At 34.6% G+C, this 20012-nt stretch overlaps 1 protein-coding gene and 1 pseudogene across 2 annotated transcripts in view; both read right to left on the minus strand.

The window, feature by feature from the left end:
- Nucleotides 1–20012, minus strand: part of USP33 (ubiquitin specific peptidase 33) — a 49515-nt gene that overhangs the window by 7935 nt on the left and 21568 nt on the right. The window contains exons 8-19 of one of the 2 annotated variants that reach the window (XM_024565385.4): nucleotides 14923–15036; nucleotides 13529–13607; nucleotides 11926–12340; nucleotides 9141–9281; nucleotides 7812–7933; nucleotides 6500–6672; nucleotides 6304–6374; nucleotides 5631–5664; nucleotides 3508–3553; nucleotides 2893–3073; nucleotides 2299–2425; nucleotides 1074–1243 (exon numbers count right to left, since the gene is read on the minus strand). In XM_024565385.4, coding sequence (XP_024421153.2) covers nucleotides 1074–1243; nucleotides 2299–2425; nucleotides 2893–3073; nucleotides 3508–3553; nucleotides 5631–5664; nucleotides 6304–6374; nucleotides 6500–6672; nucleotides 7812–7933; nucleotides 9141–9281; nucleotides 11926–12340; nucleotides 13529–13607; nucleotides 14923–15036 — 1673 coding nt within the window. Of the gene's footprint in view, nucleotides 1–1073; nucleotides 1244–2298; nucleotides 2426–2892; nucleotides 3074–3507; nucleotides 3554–5630; nucleotides 5665–6303; nucleotides 6399–6499; nucleotides 6673–7811; nucleotides 7934–9140; nucleotides 9282–11925; nucleotides 12341–13528; nucleotides 13608–14922; nucleotides 15037–20012 lie in introns of both variants that reach the window. The other variant, XM_024565384.4, reaches the window with a different exon arrangement.
- LOC112309443 (U2 spliceosomal RNA) lies at nucleotides 15547–15651 on the minus strand (annotated as a pseudogene).

Consider the following 20012-nt stretch of genomic DNA (forward strand, 5'->3'; position numbering starts at 1 on the left):
TTAATCACTGGCATGTTTCAACTGTTATTCTTGAAACCTCTCCCAAAAAGGTTAAAAATTAAGTACGTATAGCATTTTTGGGGATTATGCTCCTAAAGATGCATGTAGTTCTTGAAATAGAGAAAAATCAGTAAACCCAGATCTTCAAATATTTAACTTATGTAAATCTTTACTAAGCTTTGACTATGTATTAGAGGAAATCAGAAATAAATAAGAAACAATCTTTCCTTCATAGGGCTTATTTGGTAGCAGAAAAAATGAAGCACTTATATAAATAACCTGGATAAAGGGCAGGCACAGATACATGACATAAAGGATCATGGGAAAGTTCAAACTAGGAGAAGCCTTATGTTAGTAGTTTAAGTTGGGAAACGAGAGAAAACTTCGCATACAGATACATTTTCAAGGTTTAGGTTTCTAAATCCAATACAGAATATTCCAACTACCTCTTTTAGCTTCACTGAAAAAAATAATGAGAATATCAAGTCTTCAACCATGAAATGTAACCAACATGTCCCAGTTAAAGGGTTATTTTTTCATGGTAACAAACACTAACATAGCCAATCACAAAGGCATACGTTGTATTTAGCAAATAACTATATGAGATTTTTGTTAAATTCTAAGTACATTTTTATACTTAGAAGAGCCAGCTTTTTCATTTAGACAAAAGGCGTAAGAGCCACAAATACAGTTGGTAGTTAGTGTCTCTTGGCTGAGAAAAATGAGGTGTAATTTCAGTGCTCACTATACTATAACTGGTTGTTTATATATGTCTCCATTATGAAATTAAGAGCTTTGAGAACAGAAACAGTGTCCTTGTTATTCTCAGGCTTCAGCACAGGGTATTGAACAGGTACTCAATACATTCCTGCTCCACAAATAGACTACAGATTGCCTACAACTGGAAGAAAAAGCCCAACTTCTGAAACCATAGCAAATTAAACACGCTTAAGTTCAACTGCAGATGGGGAAATCAGAAATAAATGGAAGAGGAAGACTCTTGGGTCTTTCCTAATATGTAAATTATTTACCAGCTGACCCCTACCACTACTTTCCATTACAGAATTTCTTACCTCCATGAAGACAGAGAAAATCATTATTTGAAATAGGGCCAGGTTCAGCAAAGGTCTTAAATTTATTTAGCCACTGTCGAGAAATATAAAACTGAAGGAGACTTGGTTCCATTATGTTCAACAAATTTGATATCCTTCGCCTCTCTTTTTGTGCCTCTTCACTGCTCTTCCTATTAAAAACAGGGATTCTTTAGATTCATGTGCATCTTATTCCATCACACTAGTAAGTAGCTTTTTCCTCTTCCTTATACTTTAGACTTATACTTACGTATACTAAGAATATATACTTATACCTAAGTATACCTAAGTATAAGTCTAAAGTGTAAGGAAGACTTAACATACACATTAACACTCTGAATCATATTAGATCATGGAAATTATTGAAGGGAAATGCACTTTGTATCAATCCCTAACAATACATTATACAACTCTAGGGGCAATACTCTATCTTAACTACTAGTATCCACATAAACATTTATTAACAAATGTTAGTTAATAAAATCAATCTAAATAGTTAATCTGTTTGCTATTTTGTTAGCTAGCACTTGATCTTTTATAAATATGGTATTTATTAGTGTAAGATTTTATTGTTATAGTAATATTTATCACCTATTTTAGGAGGAAATTTTGTACTTAATTTCTACCATCAGTGCCTAATTTTTTAAATTAAAGCCAATATTCCTAAAAGAAAATACAGTTGACCCTTGAACAGCATAGGGGATTAAAGCACCCAGCACTCCCTCCTTTGTGCATGCAGAAATCCACATAGAACTTTTGACTCCCCCCAAAACTTAGTTGTCCCTTGGTATCCATGCGCCCGTGCAGATAACAAAATCTGTGAGCGCTCAAGTTCCTGATATAAAATGGCATAGATCAATGCACACAGTCAGCCCTCCACATCCACAGACCCCCAACCGAACTGAAAACAGTACAGGTATTTATTGAAAACAATCCACCTGTAAGTGGACCCATAAAGTTCAAACCAAGTTGTTCAAGGGTCAACTATATATTCCTTTGCCCTTCAATGAAATGATTTAACATTTTCTTAAAGGATTTTACTGCATGCAACTTTTCATTTTATTTTACTCACATAATAAAATGAGAATAAAATTTCTAATCTTTACTCAGCAATCCATTTTGAAAGTCTTAGAAGTCACTGATAACCCCAAAGTGAGAAGTAATTCCACATTTGTTAAAATAGCCTATCTGAGAGTTACTTCCTTACCTGTAGAAAAGAACATAAGCTTCTGCATTTTGTACTGTAGATTCTGAAACTTCAGTGACACTTTGATCATCAAATTCATACCAGAGGTTATTTAAATTGTTTCGGCAGTACGCAATATAGTGTCCACCTGAATTTAAGAGCAAAAATTTAAATCATTTCAGTAACACCAATTAACACAAGAATGTTAAGATAAACTACTTTTATATTCCAATATCTTAGCAGAGACTGAGATATAGCAAGAACTATGCTAGTATTTATTATAGTATTGTATGTATCCTCACAACCACCACTCGAGGAAATGTAAATAATAGAAAATGTAATCTTAAAAAAAGCCAGGGTAAAAATGATCATGCCAAAGTCCTTTTTATTTTACTTTATACAAAACATAGTTTACAGAATTACAAAATTCAAAGTAAAATTACTAAATTTCCTAAAATTCTGATGTTTTTAAACCAAAATAAAATAAAAATAAATAATAAAAATCTATTTTTACAATTTTTTCTTTTGTTCAATCAGGACTTACTTGAAAGATCAACTCAGATATCTACTCTTTTTCATTTAATCAAAGAACATATGTCAAACCCGTATACTTACTACTTGCAGTTCCATGATGACAAATGACGGACAGAAGGTCATAGGTAACAATTTGAGCTGGACTGTCTTTAGCAAGAAATGGCTGAAGATCCAGGCCTTCCAGTGGAAAGGAAACATGAGTACTGATTTTGGTAGAAAACATCAGTTCATGTCTGAATCTTTTAAGATGGATGCATAAAATCTAAAAGAGAAAAGCAAGATTAAGATTCTATTGTTTATATGCTAGATAAAGTTGTCTATTCAATACACATGTTGACTGAAGTGTCAAGGCCAAACATCCTGCAATTATGATCATCTGATTCCTGAGATGTTAAAATGTGGAAATAGTGAAACATGATATTTACTAAGGTTACAACTAATAGGTTTTCTAATTTTATGCTTTATACCTGCAAGATCCTTCAATGTTTGATTAAGTTATGCTCAACATAGTTTCACAAGTAAGGACACTTACTTGGAATGTAATTCAGTATTTTAAAAATGGATAATCCTAGTAGGGCGTATATAGCAACTGGTCAAGAGAACCAGCCCATTCCTTACCCACGCTAAAAAAAACTTACTACTAATGTTTTATGTTCCTACCAAATAAAAGAAACTGAATTATAATAAAACCCATACCTCAGGAAACTTTTGTACTTTACAAAACTTTACTCCATTCCTCAACCTAAGGGGAAAAAAAGAGAAAACCAATTAAAATGAACCGATTTCCCATATGATTCGACAAAAGCTTTAGTATTTTCAAATATTCAGTAAGATCTTTTAGAAAATTCAGAGACAATAGGCACCATAACTAAAAATGCTCAGTAATGAATTATATGCTACACATTAAAAAATACACACTAATAAAACATTGGAGTCCCTTATCATAAAAAAAATATTTAAACTAAGATATCAGCAGTAAAAATATAAGGAGTTGTGTGATTCTTTGATGAAAATTAATTATGAATGAGCAATCAAAACAGAAACAAACTCATAAACACGAGGAACAAAATGATGGTTGCCAGATGGGACAGGTGAAAAAGGTGAAAGGATTAAGAAGTACAACTTGGCAGCTACAAAACCAGTCATGGGGATGTACAGTACAGCATAGGGAATACAGTCAATAATATTGTAATAACTATGAATGGTGTCAAATGGGTACTAACGTATCGGGAGATAAGTTTGTAAGTTATATAAATGGTCTAACCACTATGCTGTACACCTGAAAGTAATATAATGTTGAATGTCAACTGTCATTGAAAGAAAAAGAAAGTTAATTTTTTAAAACAGATGTCCTACCATTTATGGCCTGCCTATGCCTTTATTAACATCCACATTATCAGGTCAAACTGGGTAAAATAAAACACCACTTTCATAGAACTGGTTGATCAAGTCAATATATTATAACCTTTTTTTTAAATTAAATGTATTGGGTAATACTAGTCGATAATTACGTAAGTCTCAAGTGTACCATTCCATAAAACATCACGTGCTCACCACTCTAAGCCTAGTCTCCTGCCATCACCACGTATCTGACCGACCCCTTCAGCCTCTTCATCCCACCCCAACCTCCTTCCCCTCTGGAATGAATGTATTTGTTGGTTTTGTTTATACATTTGTTGCTTTCTGTTTTATATCCCATGAGTGAAAAATCATATGGTTCTTGTCTTTTTCCATCTGACTTATTTTTGTTAGCATGATACTCTCAAGATCCATCCATGTTGTCGCAAATATAACCTTTATTCTTAAATGTGGAAACAACTTGAGGTAAATAAAGGCTGAAGTAGATCCAAGGTTCTTTGCCATCTTCACTAGTATTATCTTTGCCCTAGCTGCGGAGTTTTTTCCAAACAAGGTGCCCCATTCTAGGCCAACACCCTCTTCAGCTACATACTACTTCAAGGACAAACTGAAAATACTTTCCAATTCTCTAGAAGTGTAATTTTTTCAAGCACAAGGCAGCCTTTCATCCTTATTGACCAAATATACTATTCCTGTTTGTCATGCAGAGAACCAATAACTGCAGATCAACACTTCCCTGTGGTTATAAAGATTCTAGGTCTTACTAGGAGGCCATTTTTTTCCTATTACAGGGATTTTAAAGGTATTTACCAGTTTACTTTAACTCAAACATATTTGCCTTCAATTCACCAATTACTTTTCTAATTTACCACCAAGAAGGCTTCAAAGCCTAAGTTTATTACAACACAGAAAAAGGACTACTAGTAGATATAAAGAAACAAAATCATACTTTTCTTAACTGTTGTTCTATTCTGCCATCATACATCAGGTAATATCAAAATTGGTACAAGCTTTCTGTATTTTATGTAATTTCAAACTGTGTACCTTTACAATCACTTTCACTTTCTGAATCAGCCTGTTAACATGGTAATACAGAAGTGAACATCCTTTTATGGTAACAAAATTTCTGTGTAATGGAAATGTATGTTATACATCCCATTATATCTTTTTCAATGTGTTTGGAAAATGTTTTATGCAAAATTACATACTTATTTTAAATCTCAAAACACACTTTCACATCTTAGATAAGCCTATTAAATTTGCTAAATATTTTTCTCAAATTTGTTTTACAGAACAACCACCCTCTTTATTTTTATTAGGGCAAAGTTCATTAGCCTCTATTTTTCTAAATAACGTGGAATTTAACTCCACATGCCCAATTCAAATAACAAACAAACAAACAAAAAAACCCTATTCAAAATAAAAAACATGCAATTAAAAGCATTGTCAATGACACTTACTTTTTGCATTTTTCACAACTGTACATATTGTCACCTGAAAATAGAACATATCTGGTCATTCCTCTCAAAATAAATGCGAGGCATTTTCTTTGGTTCTCCAGTTCTTTCGAGTTTGCCACATGCTGACCGTGCAGCACGGAACACAAGGCTCACATTTTTTAGTCTCGCTCAGAAGTCAGCTCACAGTGTTTACCTTGCCTAAAGCACCCTTCACCTCCCTCTCTTTTCAACCTTAAAGGCCCATTTACTCCCTCAGCAAAATTTACTGACTGCCTATTTTATGTCCAAGCAAGGTGCTGGACATGTAAGAATATTGAAGGATCTTAAATATTATGGAGGACTTCACAGACTAGACCAGACATGTAAGTCTTTTATATTGGTTACATTGTCCCTTCTTGGAATCCCTGAACAGTTTTAAGACATCTCACATAGTACCTGGTTGTATATTATAGGCATCTGTATAAATTATTTCAGAATATGACTTGCGGCATTCACGTGTGTGTGTGGGTGTATATACATAAACAGCCATGGTAGCTACTGTGGCAATATGGGCAAGTACTACTTAAGCTCCTTAAAACTGAGCTTTATGAATGCCTTTTATATTTAGTCCTACTAGTACTTTATACCACCACAGCAGTTTAGCCAAAGATGAAAACCGTTTCATATTTCTTACCTTTTAGTTCATCTCTAGCGAAGAAGGCAGCAAGACAATCTTGCAAGGTTACTATTGGACCCCAAAACCAGCTAGGGACACAGGAGACAACAAACCTGAAACATTATTAATAGAAAAAAAAAAGGAGGTGTTCTGCCAGTACAGCAGAAACAGCAGTTTTAACAATCGATTGATTTAAAAAAGAATACATACACACCTCTTCACATATTCCATGAAAAAAGCGATCCAGCCTTGTGGAGCATACGCCTCGCCACATGATCCTGCTTTGACTATGGAAGTTGGATGACTCGATGAATGCAGCTTAGCAAGGTCTTCCTTGCCAGGAATTGGCAAGGATAGATCTTGAAACGTCTCGAGGGTTACAGACACCTGAAATTGTTTTGTGTTTTAAGAATGGGATGAAAATAATACAGCACATTGATGAGGATAGATTTTAGACTGCAAAGATCAAATCAAGTTATAATAAACATAAACATAAAACCACTTTATGGTAATTAACAGCAAAACACATGCCCTGTACCAAGTATTCCTCGAAACTTAATCTTTGTATAAACCTTATGACATAACTACTAACATCCCATTAGTTCAGGATACTGTGGCACAGACAAATACCTCACATCCAGCCACTGCAGCTTGAGGTCCAACCTCTCAAGCACTACTGCATTTATTTTTGCAAATTACCTCTCATGACAGTTTTTAAATATTGTTTTAAAAAAGTTGTAATACTTAACATGTAATTTTAAAACAGCTGAAAACATTTCAGGATAAGTTGATTTAAGTATCGGGTACCAAATTAGCATACATAAAATGACCCTATTTAAAGCCCTTAGGTTTGACTTAAGATTTTAACACAATAATCAAAGACTTACTTTTGGTTTTTCTTTTTTTTGAGAGATGTCATTTTAATTTCCATAATTATATTCATTCCTGCACTGAAGTAAAACCACTCTTGAGTTCAAAAACACCCAGGGATTTAGAGGTATTAGTGAAGAACTCATGATAATTTTAATGTATGCTCTTGTGTATGCATTTGACACTACCTTTATTATGTGAGCCCCAAACTTTACTTGGGAAAATATTTACAAGCCAAACAACCAAATATAGAAGGTACAATCACAGCCCAGTGCCTGTGAACAGCAAGTTTCCCAGCATATTAATTTCATCAGTCTTAAAGGAAGATGTGTGTTACCAGTTCTTATTGCTGAGCAACATATCACCTTTATACCTCTGACCAGAGATGAAGAATGGAGTTAATTCTTCCTGCTAATGCATGCCTACCCAATGATGGGTCAAAATTCACCCTTGAAGAACTACGTTGCTATTACTTTCAAAAAACAAATTCTACTCCTAGAATCAATTTTATTGATGTCAACACAAGAAACACATGTATAATTATCAGCAGCTCCTTGCTACTAATGAAGAGTTAAACTTGTCACACCATTTCATCAGTATTTTTAAGTCAGCACTTGACAGAAAATTCCTGTATATTATAATTCCTTCATACTCACCCTGTCACAAGTCAGACACTGCACTGAACTAATGATTGTTCCATCAAATATGTCTGAAATAACACTTCGGTATTTCTTATGCTGTTTTTTTCTCTTTGGGGATGATGCAGATTGAGCTAGGACTGAGAAACAAGTGTTGAAAATATTTTTAAAAATCAAAGTAGTTCCTTTAGCATTTTTTCTCTTGATTCTTAAACAGCAAAATTTACTATGCTTAAGAAATCTGTCAAAATACCATTCAAGAGCATTGCTTTAAAAAAGAGAGAAACCAAGTGAAACAGGAGGGGTTCAGTTCCCCCATCTTGACTTTAATCAGAACAGTTTTGTTTTTACTTGTTTGTTTTGATTCCAAGTAAAGCTATATTTGAAGAAATACTTCTGTAATTAAGTTTGCGAGTTCTTTATGTTTTAGATATAAGTTCTTTGTCAGTTACATGATTTGCAAATATTTTCTCCCCATCTTAATAGTATCTTCTACCAAGAAAGTTTTAAATTTTTTTCTTTTATGAATCATGCTTTTGATGTCTTTAAAAATTTTTTGTCAGTCACAAGGTTGTTAAGATTTTTTCCTACATTTTCTTCTAAGAGTTTAATAGTTTTACATTTTATAATACTGGGACTCTCATTTATAGATAGTAGGAATGTAAAATGATACAGCCACTCGACAAAAATTTCATATGACATTAAGCACTGAACATAAAACCCAGTAATCCCACTTCTAAGTGTTTACTCTAAACAAATGAAAACTGTGTTCATATAGAAACCTCTACACCAATGTTTATAGCAACATTTCCATAATTACCAAAAAGAGGAAACAATCAAATGTCCTTCAATGAGTGAATAAGCAAACAGTAGTACAGTCATACAATGAAATACTAGTAATAAAAAGGAACTATTCACACATGCAACATGACTATTATCTCAATTGCATTACACTAAGTGAAAGAAGCCTGTTTCAAAAGGCTACATACTGTCTGATTCCATTTATGTGGCGTTCTAGAAAAGGCAGAAAAATAAGAAGGGAGGAGAGAGCAACAGGACTAATGCTTAGGAAGGGGTGGGGGATGATGTGTTCACGAGGCGTAGTATAAGGTAATTCTTTGGGATGTTGGAACTATTCTATATTCTGTTTGTGGGGGTGGTAATAGGAATCTATGCATGTGTTAAATCTCAGAACTTTATACCAAAGTGAATTCTATTGCATGTAAATTTGTGCCACACATAACAAAAAAATTTAAATCGTGGTTGTGTAAAATCATGCTGTCGATTTTAAAGGACTGAACACTATTTCATAATTACCACTTTAAATGAAACATCTGAAACATCTACCTTTTTTTTGCGTGGGAGCCAAGCCTGGCCACAAACTGCCTGATTTGGGAGGGCTTGCTGACAAACGTGGATTAACACCTTCATTTGATGGAAGGATCTGTGGTGTAGACAGGTCATTCAAATGGACATCAGTAATATATTCTGTAATATTTAAAAATGTGTGTTATTACCTTAAATGATAATTTTATACCACCTGTTAAATAATAACTATGTTAAAGGTTTCTTCATTTGCGATTCTGAACACAATTCACATTGATAAATGCCAGGGGAAATACTTGACAAAGTGCTCAGCGAAGTAACAGTGATTTTTCCTCTAAGAATCCAATTAATGTTTATAACACACGACTGTTGTAGACAATTCAGGAAGTGAGCAGTGGAAGTATAAAGCCAAAGAGTCATATTTGTCCTAATTCAGCATTTTTAAAAATGATATTTAAGACAGTATTTTTTAAAGCTTTTAAAACACTATGGGAAAAAAAGACTATCTTCCCAAACTAACATAGTAACCAAAATCTAAGAGGATATCTAGGCATGAAATGATCATAAATCATTTTATTCTTACTGTGCTGAAAGAAAATTGACCCGTTTATCAGGAAAGAAACTTTTTTGGAATTAAATTAAGAATCAAGAAAATATAAGCTCCATGAGCACTGCCTTGATAGTTTGCTGTTGGATTCTCAGTACATAACATGCATTCCAGAGCAAGGGACTGTGTCCAGCAAGTATTTGAGTAAAGAAAAGAGAATTGTTCGTAAGAGACCCTGAAACAGAGTAACTTCTGGGATTTTTCCAAATAAGCAAAATAAACTACTTCCACATAGGCATTTCTTATCATTCCACCATGACTAAAAGTAGACGGCATAATTTCAGGGGGACAAAAGGGAGGAGACTCACTCTAGCTAGGCCTTTGAAGAGAATAAAGTTAATATGATCTAGGTAAGGCACTGGCAAATGATTTCTGTAAAGGACCAGAGAGTAAATATTTTAGGTTTTGCGCACCATATGATGGGGGACCCAGAAAACCTCTCCAGAATTTATTTAAAAAATGGTGTACTTATTCTTCTTGTATACTTAAACTTCAGTCACCTTCAAAGTACTCTCCATTTGATGAAATACACCTATCAAGACATTTTTTCACTGCTCATAACAGTTTTTTAACTTGTTGATTTTGATGCCTTTTAGTGCTTCTGCCATTTTTTTTGTTTCACCTCTTCCACATCAGCAAAACGTTTCTCCTTGAGGACTTTTTTCATCCAGGGAACAAAAAAAGTCACTCAGGGTGAGATCAGGTGAATAGGGAGGGTGGCCCTGTTTTGGTCAAAAACTGGCAAATATTCAGTACAGTGTGGGCATATGTGCTCGCAAATCACCCATCAGGAAATGGGCAAATGCACTGAAAGAGTCTTTGAAAGAATTCACTGAAGCAGAACGCAGCCTCTCACAATACCACCAGGTAGTACATTGATACAGATGGGTTTCTAGAATACTCAATAGTGAGAGGAGCCTATACTACAAGTGGCCCGCTCTCCAGAAGATAATTTCAGTCTTTTTTTAGACACCCCATCGTATATAGTCTTTGTCACAATTTTTTTTAAAAATCAGGTCCTTAAAAATGCAGAAGTTCAGATTCCTGTTCTAGGTCATCAATAAGTTATTATGTGTAAGAACAGATATGCTAGGGAACAATAAAGAGCAAGTGTGTGCCTTAACCGGGCTTTTTACAAGGAAGGGCTAGACAGCAGTCTAAGCTGTCTTACAATGCTGGTATTTCATGTGTTTATATTAACTATGCACCTTCTAAAAACAACTAACTTTCTGACCGTAAGGGCAGTATAATTAAGGAGCCTACACATTTTCCTGACTAGAAGGCATTTAGGCACTGTACATAGGTGAACCACAAGTATTCCTCTGTTTTAGGACATACCCTTTTCCTCGAGAAGGAATCTGGGTTCATTCAAATACCTAAATAAATTGTTTAGCAGTTCTCACTCTTCAGTAACTACAGAAGATAATAACTATTTCAGTAACTTGTCTGCCACTTATTTTAAGATCAGAAAATTTGAACCTCTGATGGTTTAATTTTATGTGTTTTGGAGAACTAAATACCCCATCAAGCCACGATAAGTTAACTCTTGAAGAAATAAATGTAAACTACAAAGCGATCTAGCTCAACATCTTTCATTGGACCTCTTGCTCTTTCTCAAAGGAACACTGACTAGTATGAGAATATAATATCATAGTAAGATTCACTATAGTTAAACTCCAACACTAAAACATCCACCAAATTATTTTGTAGCTGATGTGACTTGAATGATAGCAATCTAAATTTAATAGTACACAAGTTTACAAAACTGCAATTGGATTACTTTGCTTTTTCCCCAGGATCTTAACAGAATCTGCTTAAAATGACATTAATTTAACACCCACATGCATATACTGCTAAACCCGACTACTTAGAAAGCCCAAACACAACTATTTATTTAATTCCCCCTCTCTTCAAATTAGTATGGCTGAACTACAATGTCCTATACTACACCCAAAACATTAAGCTAAGGTTATTAATCATAGTATTTCATTTTTATTATGCTAAATATAAACTGTGGACATTGGCATACAAATTAGAAATGTGTTTTGATTTTAGTCACATACCATGCTAACTTTTCCCTCAAAAAATCTGAAAATGGTAAAATTACAAATATAATCTTAAATATAAATATATAAGGATATTTTACACCCATTGTAGACCAATGAAACACTACCCTTTCCAAATTATTAAAATTGTCACCTGAAGCTCTGCTGTGTATTTGCACTTTGACCGTTTCCTGGTTGTTCAAGTCGACTGTTTCAGACACAGAGTCTCTATCTTTATCTAATTCTTCAGAATTTACTTTATTAATCTTATTACACATCTTCTCATTTTGCCAATCTTTTGACATTTCTGAATTGTTCTCATCATCCTGAATTAACATTGTTGTTTCATTATTATCTTCAGAAAAGCCTCTGGAGCCATTGTCATTTTCCGCCTTATCACTGCTGCTACAAGATTCACAGGACTGAAAATCTGCATCGGACTGGCTCTTGTCTTCTTCCATGGTCTCCTCGGTCGTTAGTGTTTGAGGATCTTCTTCTACTTCCATGACTTGTTCTTTCAATTCTTCGTGAAGCAGATCCATTAAACATCGAAGGAATTCTTGAGCATCCTAATATAAAAGCAAAGTAGATATTACCAATTCATTAAAAATGTTTGTATGCAGAAACTTAAGGAAAAATGTACAGAATGTGGCTACCAGATGATATCAACTAAAGGTGTAACATTAGACCAAGGAAATATAACTTTGTAGAACATAAGGCATTGGAGGGATAGGCAGCACTAAATTCTAAAATGTTATGTAAATAAAACAAAAGTAATTATAGAACTGAAGCTGATCCAGAGATCAGCTTTAGCAGTGCTATTTTTAAAAAGTGGAGGAAGAAGGTGTAAAAAAAACATGGCTTTGCTTCACGTGACGATTCAGAGATGTCCTAAATCCAAATATTTTATAAGTTTAGCTTAAAATTAAAGCTTTATCCAATTGTGTACTATATCTCAAAGAGAAATCCTTAATGTACCTGAAATGCTGATTAAAAATACAAATTTGTAGGCCTCAACTCACATCTACAAAATTGTCTCTGGTGTTCCAGGAATCTGCACCAAAAAAAATTAACAGGGAATAGGTATTGTTTTGAAAAAGAAAAATATGTGAGGGCCAGGTTTGAATATTAAAAGACATTATATAAAGCTATAATAATCAAGATTACCATTGATACTAATACAAAAAAATACAGGTTAATGAAATGGATTAGAGAGCACAGAAATAGACCCTATTTTATATATTATTGTAAGCACAAAAATCAATGAGAAATTTTTTTAATCATATTTTAAAAGTCTTAAATTTGTAGTATTATGCAATTTATTAGCTGTTTGTGAAAAATAAAATCTGGATTATATCTGGATGTAATGTGAAATAAATAACATGTATTAAGGAATTAATTTTTAAAAAACAAAAGCATAAAATACAGAAAATACAGGTGAAAATTTTTCTCTGGGTATAGAACTTTTCAAAGCTAAAAGCCCCAGAAGAAATATATTGATATATTTATCCATGCCAAAATTAAGAATTTCTAAAAAAAATATAAGATTATAATAAAGGGGAAAATCTAAGCAAAAATAAGATAAAAGATCATTCTTGGTGAATAAAAGCACAAGGAGAGAAAAATAATAAACAAATAAATGGACAAATAAATTATATAGGAAGAATACAAATGACTACATAATAGCAAAATGCATAATGACATTTAACAAATTTATTAAAGGTTAATATTATAAATAAAAAGCAATGAAGACTAACCTGCTGAGAATACCCCCGAAATGTTGGATTTACAGTTTTAATTCCTTGAAACAGATTAGTAGGCACAACAGATCCTGGCCTAAGAAACAAAACATTTTTAATGAGAAATCTGTGATTTTTAGTTTATTTTAGAACTTAGCAATCAAGAATTGAAGGTATTAAATTGAAAAGTATTACTATTTAAAAAAATCATTCAAAATTGCCCAGTATTATGTTTCATAGGCTTGTCAGTAAGTTTATTATTGATATTTAGGCTATATCTTATTGTTCTCTTCCCTAATAAAATGATCATATTCCACTATATATTTCAAAAACACTTAATTACTTAAAATTTCTTGGGTAATTAAGGTAAGTATACCTAATATACTATCTAAACAAAATTTTAAAACCAGACATCAAACACCCTGGAAACAAAAATGAAAAGTAAACCAACATATGCGATTTAATTACTTAGAAGTCTATGCTATGGCACTTCTGAAATTTAGTAAACTTCCAGGAATATTAAGTTTAAAGGTGAGTTCAGGGCAAAGAAGTTTAAACACAGCAGCTAAAGGCTGTGCAGGAAGGAATTCAGAGAGCCTATGGCAGCACTGGGTAACACCCAATAGGAACCAATTACAGTCAAGGATGCCGGCTCTTTCATGTTAGTGAAGTAAGTAACATTTACCTTCACATCCCAAAAGAACTCATTAAAACCTTCCTCTTTTCCTGGAACTACTGAAATGACAGTAGCAACAAATTTTTAACTTAAAAATACTCTTCGTATTTTTTAATACTAAGTAGGAAGTCAAACATCACAAAGAAAATTGAGGCACTTATGAGCATAAGAATGTTAAAACCTGAAAAACTACTGAAATTTTTACACTAGGAATCATTAAGATCTCAAAGCCTTACATAAAAGCAGTTTTTTAAAAAGATTTTAAAAAGATAGCTTTGGTGATTATTTTCTTAGGGGTAAAGTTGGGTAATTCTTCGGAACCATTAAAAAGGATGAATGGTAAAAGCAATTTTCTGAATAGCTTTAAAAGAGTATTAGTAAAATACTATAGCAAACAATCATTCTTCTAATGCTACACTTTAGAGAAAATAAACATAAAGAGAAAAATGAAAATTTGTACAGGTATCTATGGTCTGATTTTAGCGTTGTGAGAATGCTCTCCCCTACATTACAACTCCAAAGTTTCAGTAACAGGAGCTTCAGCAGTTCAACGTTATACCTCCAGCCCAGATGATTCACTTGAGTGTTCAGTTTCAAACATAACATACCCTGAAGTGAACTTGCTCTCAAATCTGTCTCTTCTATATTTTCAGGTCTACAAATGCACCTGCATCTTTTTAATACTTATAATATTCATTTAAAAACACTAAAGAAAACAAATATATTAAGTACCTACCTGCTTTTATGCCACAGTTCTGTCATCAGTTTAAGATAACTTTTACAAATTGCTGGTTTCTTGTCTGTTCGAACTAGTCCTCCACAATCAAGAAAAAACTGTGTCAAAGGTGGGCTAATTAAAAAAAGAAATGAAATATATTAAAAGGTAATCAAGCTCAACACTGACTGCCTTCTCATTGTTCAATGAACCGACAGCACAGAGAGCCCTCTATCACATCTTTGCTCTCGCTTATAGCTTCACATTCATTTTTTCACGTGCTTGCTCAACCCACTGAAACCAGATTCAACTCTACCATATCAGAGCCCTCAATGTGGTCAGATCCAGTTAATACTGTCACAAGATACTTAACCCCTCATTCTTGGGCAACCCTCCTCTTGACCAAAGTAATGTACTTTTCTTCTTTACCTCTCTGACAACTCTTTTCCCTCTTTATTGTTCTTTCTGCTCTTACCAGGTATCTAAATACCAGGGGTCCTCAGGACTTCATTCTGTAACTTTTCCTCTCTTCCCTACATAAACATTTCCCTGGGTAATCTTAAATTTTCACACATATGCCAATGCCAGTCAAATTTACAAAAGTCAAACATCTCACCTTAACTCCAGATTTATATCAAATGCCCCAATAGATGGCTGTCTTGGGCATCTCAAATTTAACATGCTCAAAATGAAACTTTCTGATAAGAACAGATACTACACTTGATCTTAGCCAAAAGGCCGAGAAGCGATCAAAATTTAACTTTCTAGTGAATCTGCTTCCTTCAAGCTTCTAAATCCCAATAAGTGGTTCTGCTATATATCCAGTGGCTCAAGTTAGCAATTTATAAGGCAATGAGCTTGAATAACTTGAGGAAACATCCATGAATCTATTCAGTTATAGGAAACTAACTGAGAAAAAAAAGAACCAAATCCTGGTGTGCAATAAATTAGCTACCATAAAAAAGTATTCCACACAAGTGGAACCAAAAGAAAACATGGGGAGCTATACTTCTATTAGACAAAATAGACTTTCGGTCAAAAGCTGTTACAAAAGATAAAGGAGGTAACTATATAATGATAAAGGGGTAAATTAATCAAGAGGAGAACATTTGTAAATATGTACATACCCAACAAAGGAGCACCTAAATATACAAAACAAGTATTAGCAGATCTGAAGGGAAAAATAGATAGCAATAGAGTAACAGTAGAGGACTTCAATACTCCATTTGCAACAACAGATTCATCATTTAATCAGAAAAACCAATAAGGAAACATTGGACCTAAGCTACATATTAGACCGGGTGGCCCTAACAGACAGATATAGAACATTCCATCCAACCAAGTTTCTTACCTACGCTATCTTGAGAGTTACTCCACAAGAAAGAGGAAGTACTTCTCAGAAGTATTAATACATTTAGTTTTAGTTAATCCACATAATTTTCTAAACGGGGACATTTCAGAAAATGGGAGGAATAAACCTGTTAAGGCAGGGTAAGGGAAGAAGTACAGCCAGGGATTTATAGAATTCTGATGGCTAGGGGAACTGAATAGAATTGTTAACTCTTTCCCATATCACTATTGATACGTATTTATTTTCTCTTCTCACTCTTTTTTTTCAATCATGCTACACGTGGGATCAATACACAGCTCACCCACCACCGGTGACAAAGGGGCCCCTGGCCAGAAGGAATGTGTGTTGTTTTGGGAATGGATTAGAACTCCTTCCTTATCTCCTTTTGGGAGGGGCTTCCTGTCCTGTAAGAGCTTTCCTTTCTGCAGGTACACACTAAGGTTATGTCGTTTACAGTCGCGCTTAGGACATGTGCCTTCTTTGTCTGGGACCCCTCAGAACGAACCTCAGACTGGAAGTGTGCTCTCTCTCGCACCAACCCGCCACTGTAATGTGGGTAATAAACAGCATGTCCACATCTGCTAGTCCACCAGATGGTTTCTTTCAGAATATCACAAACACTTAAGCAGCTCCTGGGTTTGGGGCTCCTGTGTTACAACTGGTGTCATGAACAGGATATTCCAGAAAATGCCCCTGCAGAGTAGACTGCATGTGATAACATGTCAAGTGGGGGAGGCCGAGTATAATCCTAGAAATAGAGGGGGTAACCCTGGGGTGGTGCACCAGTATTGGGGGGATGCCCCCAATGTTTCTGCAGGCCTTGTAGAGGACCTGCTGGGGAAAAAGGAAGCAGCAGCTGAAAAAGAACTACAGCAGTTAGAGGGTGAGCTTAAATTAGAGAGAAAAATAAGGAATCTAAGTCTAATCCTAACCCCTTCTTGAAATTTTGCCTTTGCTTTAGATTTTGTCTTGTTTCTGTTTTGGAAAGGAGTGGCTTAGGTTGCATTTTAGACTAAATAGAATTGTTTTGCTCAAGGTCTAGTAAATGGAGTAAGATTTACAAAATGTATTCATGAATTTGTCAATCTAAAGAATGCTAATTACATTTAAATTGGAAAAAATATATATGGCTTTAGGAACAAAAGATATAAATTGTGGCAATATGTTTTGAAAGAAATAAAATAAAAGTAGATTGTTCTAATTTCTGGGTGAGTTAAAAGGGACTAGGAAATTTGCAGAAGGATTGTGTAGAAGAAGCAAAAAGACAAGCAAATGAGAACACCATGTGCTTTCTCTACCCAAATTAATCAAATTATGTGTATTGACTTTGTGTTCAGTCTTCATCTGTATGAGCTTTATGTGATGTGTGTTTGTGTATTACATGTGGTGTGTTTTCTGCCTCTGGATGGCATAATTAGGGTATAATATTTTACTGGCCTAAAAAGAAGTAAACACATAAAAATTCAGCAGGATCCTGTGATCTGGAAAAATTGTTTAATGTGAAAACAAGTTTTAAGTTTAATTTTCTGTTTTAAAGTTATTACCATAGAAATGTATTGTTTTATAAAGTTTCTATTATAATCTTTTGGTTAAGTTTGTTTGACAGCCTTCCCAAAGTTCAAATTTTAAGGGACTTTGCGAAATGACTTTAGATTATTCCAAAATGGCCCTTGGAATGCCTCAAGGATTTTTCTCCCTCCTTTATAATAAAGTTTTTGAATTAGCTAGGCCTCTAATATGCTCAAAGCACATGGAAAGCTTTGTAAAAGAAAGAAATAATAAGTATGTTCTATTTATATACACATATTTTCACTATTAAAGTAGATGTTCTAGAGAGTTGAGTTATGATATACTTTCAATTTGTAATTTTAATTATCTTAAATGTTGCAGGCAAGTGACTTCCTTTGTCAATTGCATTATACTGAACTCTGTAACCATATCATTTCAAGTTTTGTCATTTATAAACAGTCACTGTTTTTGCTCTAACATATTTGTATACTTGCAAACAGAAATTAATTATGGGATATATATATATAATAAACTAAAGATAATTGTGGTTTTTATAGCTTTTTGTTTAAAAAAACATCGCTATTTTTTAATTATTTGTTTTTCAGACCTAAGAAAACTTTTTTTCTTAAAGCAATTTGGCAAAGTATGCTGTCATAAGCCAGTGTTGAATATTGAGGCATTTATATTTTTCTCCCTACCTGGTCCCTCTGGAATTTGGAAGCTCTGCATGAGTGATTATTATTTTTTCCATAGCAGTATGTTTACTTGCATAAATCCAATAGGAATCTGATTCTGTCATAACAGGGTGCACAAACCCAGTTTCCAACTGTGATTTTTATCAACTAAGTCTTTGTCTGGAATGTCATGATCAAAGGAGTCTTGCTGGACTCTGGATGTCATCAGCCGTAAGGAATTAAGATTGACTTTGATGCCAGTAAAAGCCCCTTGGGGAAATGGCCTAGAACCTTGCTTGGTCACATGGTCCATAGCAATTTTTCCAAGTAAGAAGTGAAGGTTACTTTCCTGAAAGATGGCATGGAAGAACCTCAAAACATTTTGGAGACGTCAATAACTTGAGACACTCACCCCAATCTGCAGGTACCTACCACAGACAAAGCCTGATCACAACTCTGTGGTTTGGCTTCCCAGGCCTGAGAGGCTAGTTAAAGCTCAATGTAGGAATTTCTTGTAACATTCCAGCCAAGTAGGATTAAGAAAGCCTTATATGATCAATTGCTACTCCTGTTATGTTTATGCAAATAATCAGGCCAACTTGAAACTAGACTTAATACAGTAAATGAATTGGTCTTGATTTGGCTCTTTAATAAAAATGAGGGTGATTTTAGGGGGGGAATATTATGTTTTCATAAAATCTATCGTATGCAATTATGGAAAGTAGACTCTAATTCAGTGAATTCTCTATAGAAGAACTAAACTGGATCCTGAATTTCTCCAGTTTTCTTTCACACTAACATTTCATTTTTCTTCCATCCTTTGATTTGGAATTACTGAGAACGGCTGATGCAGTGTCAAACATACAGAGTTTACCTGAGCGCCTGACGACATCACCAGACACTTAACCGACAGATAGAGAGGATATAGCAGACTGTCACTGCTTAATTTCATTCCAACAAAAGCCTTGCATGTGGAAGTCTTCTCATCTGGCAATCTTGCAGACTCAGAAACTGGTTTATGATTTGCTGTGTTCATTAACCTTTGTATTCTTTCTGTTTTCACGAATGTATACTTTGACCTTGTTTACCTGCTTTCTCTGTCAAATTCTGGGGGTTGTCTGGTTACGTTCTGCAGAAAGAACACCTTCCCCCAGTGGCTGGTAACTCTGGCTGCTCTGCACAACCACTCAGATTGTTGGGTCTGCGTGGGGTTCCCCACCCGGGCCTCTGCTGGCCTGCCATGGGGGATCCATCCTGTGAACCAGACACGCTGGGACTGACTGCAAGGGTGGAGGGCTTCTGACCCCCTTTCAAACAGACGTGTGAGAAGCTGTTTTCCCTCAGGAGAGAGTAAGCCAACCACATCAAGCCATAGCTACATATGCAGTTTGGGAGGGTGTGGGTGGCTGTCAGCACTATAGGTAGAAGTACAACAGCCCATACCCATATGTCCTGAAAGCAGAAACGGGACTACAAATGAAATTGTGCAACACAAGGGGTGAATGCCAGCAACCCTGCGCAAGAATATTACAGTACTGACTGCTACAAACCATTGGTGGAGTTCTCTCTTCCTGAGT

Source organism: Desmodus rotundus, chromosome 3 (assembly GCF_022682495.2).
Source record: "Desmodus rotundus isolate HL8 chromosome 3, HLdesRot8A.1, whole genome shotgun sequence".
Classification (NCBI taxonomy): domain Eukaryota; kingdom Metazoa; phylum Chordata; class Mammalia; order Chiroptera; family Phyllostomidae; genus Desmodus; species Desmodus rotundus.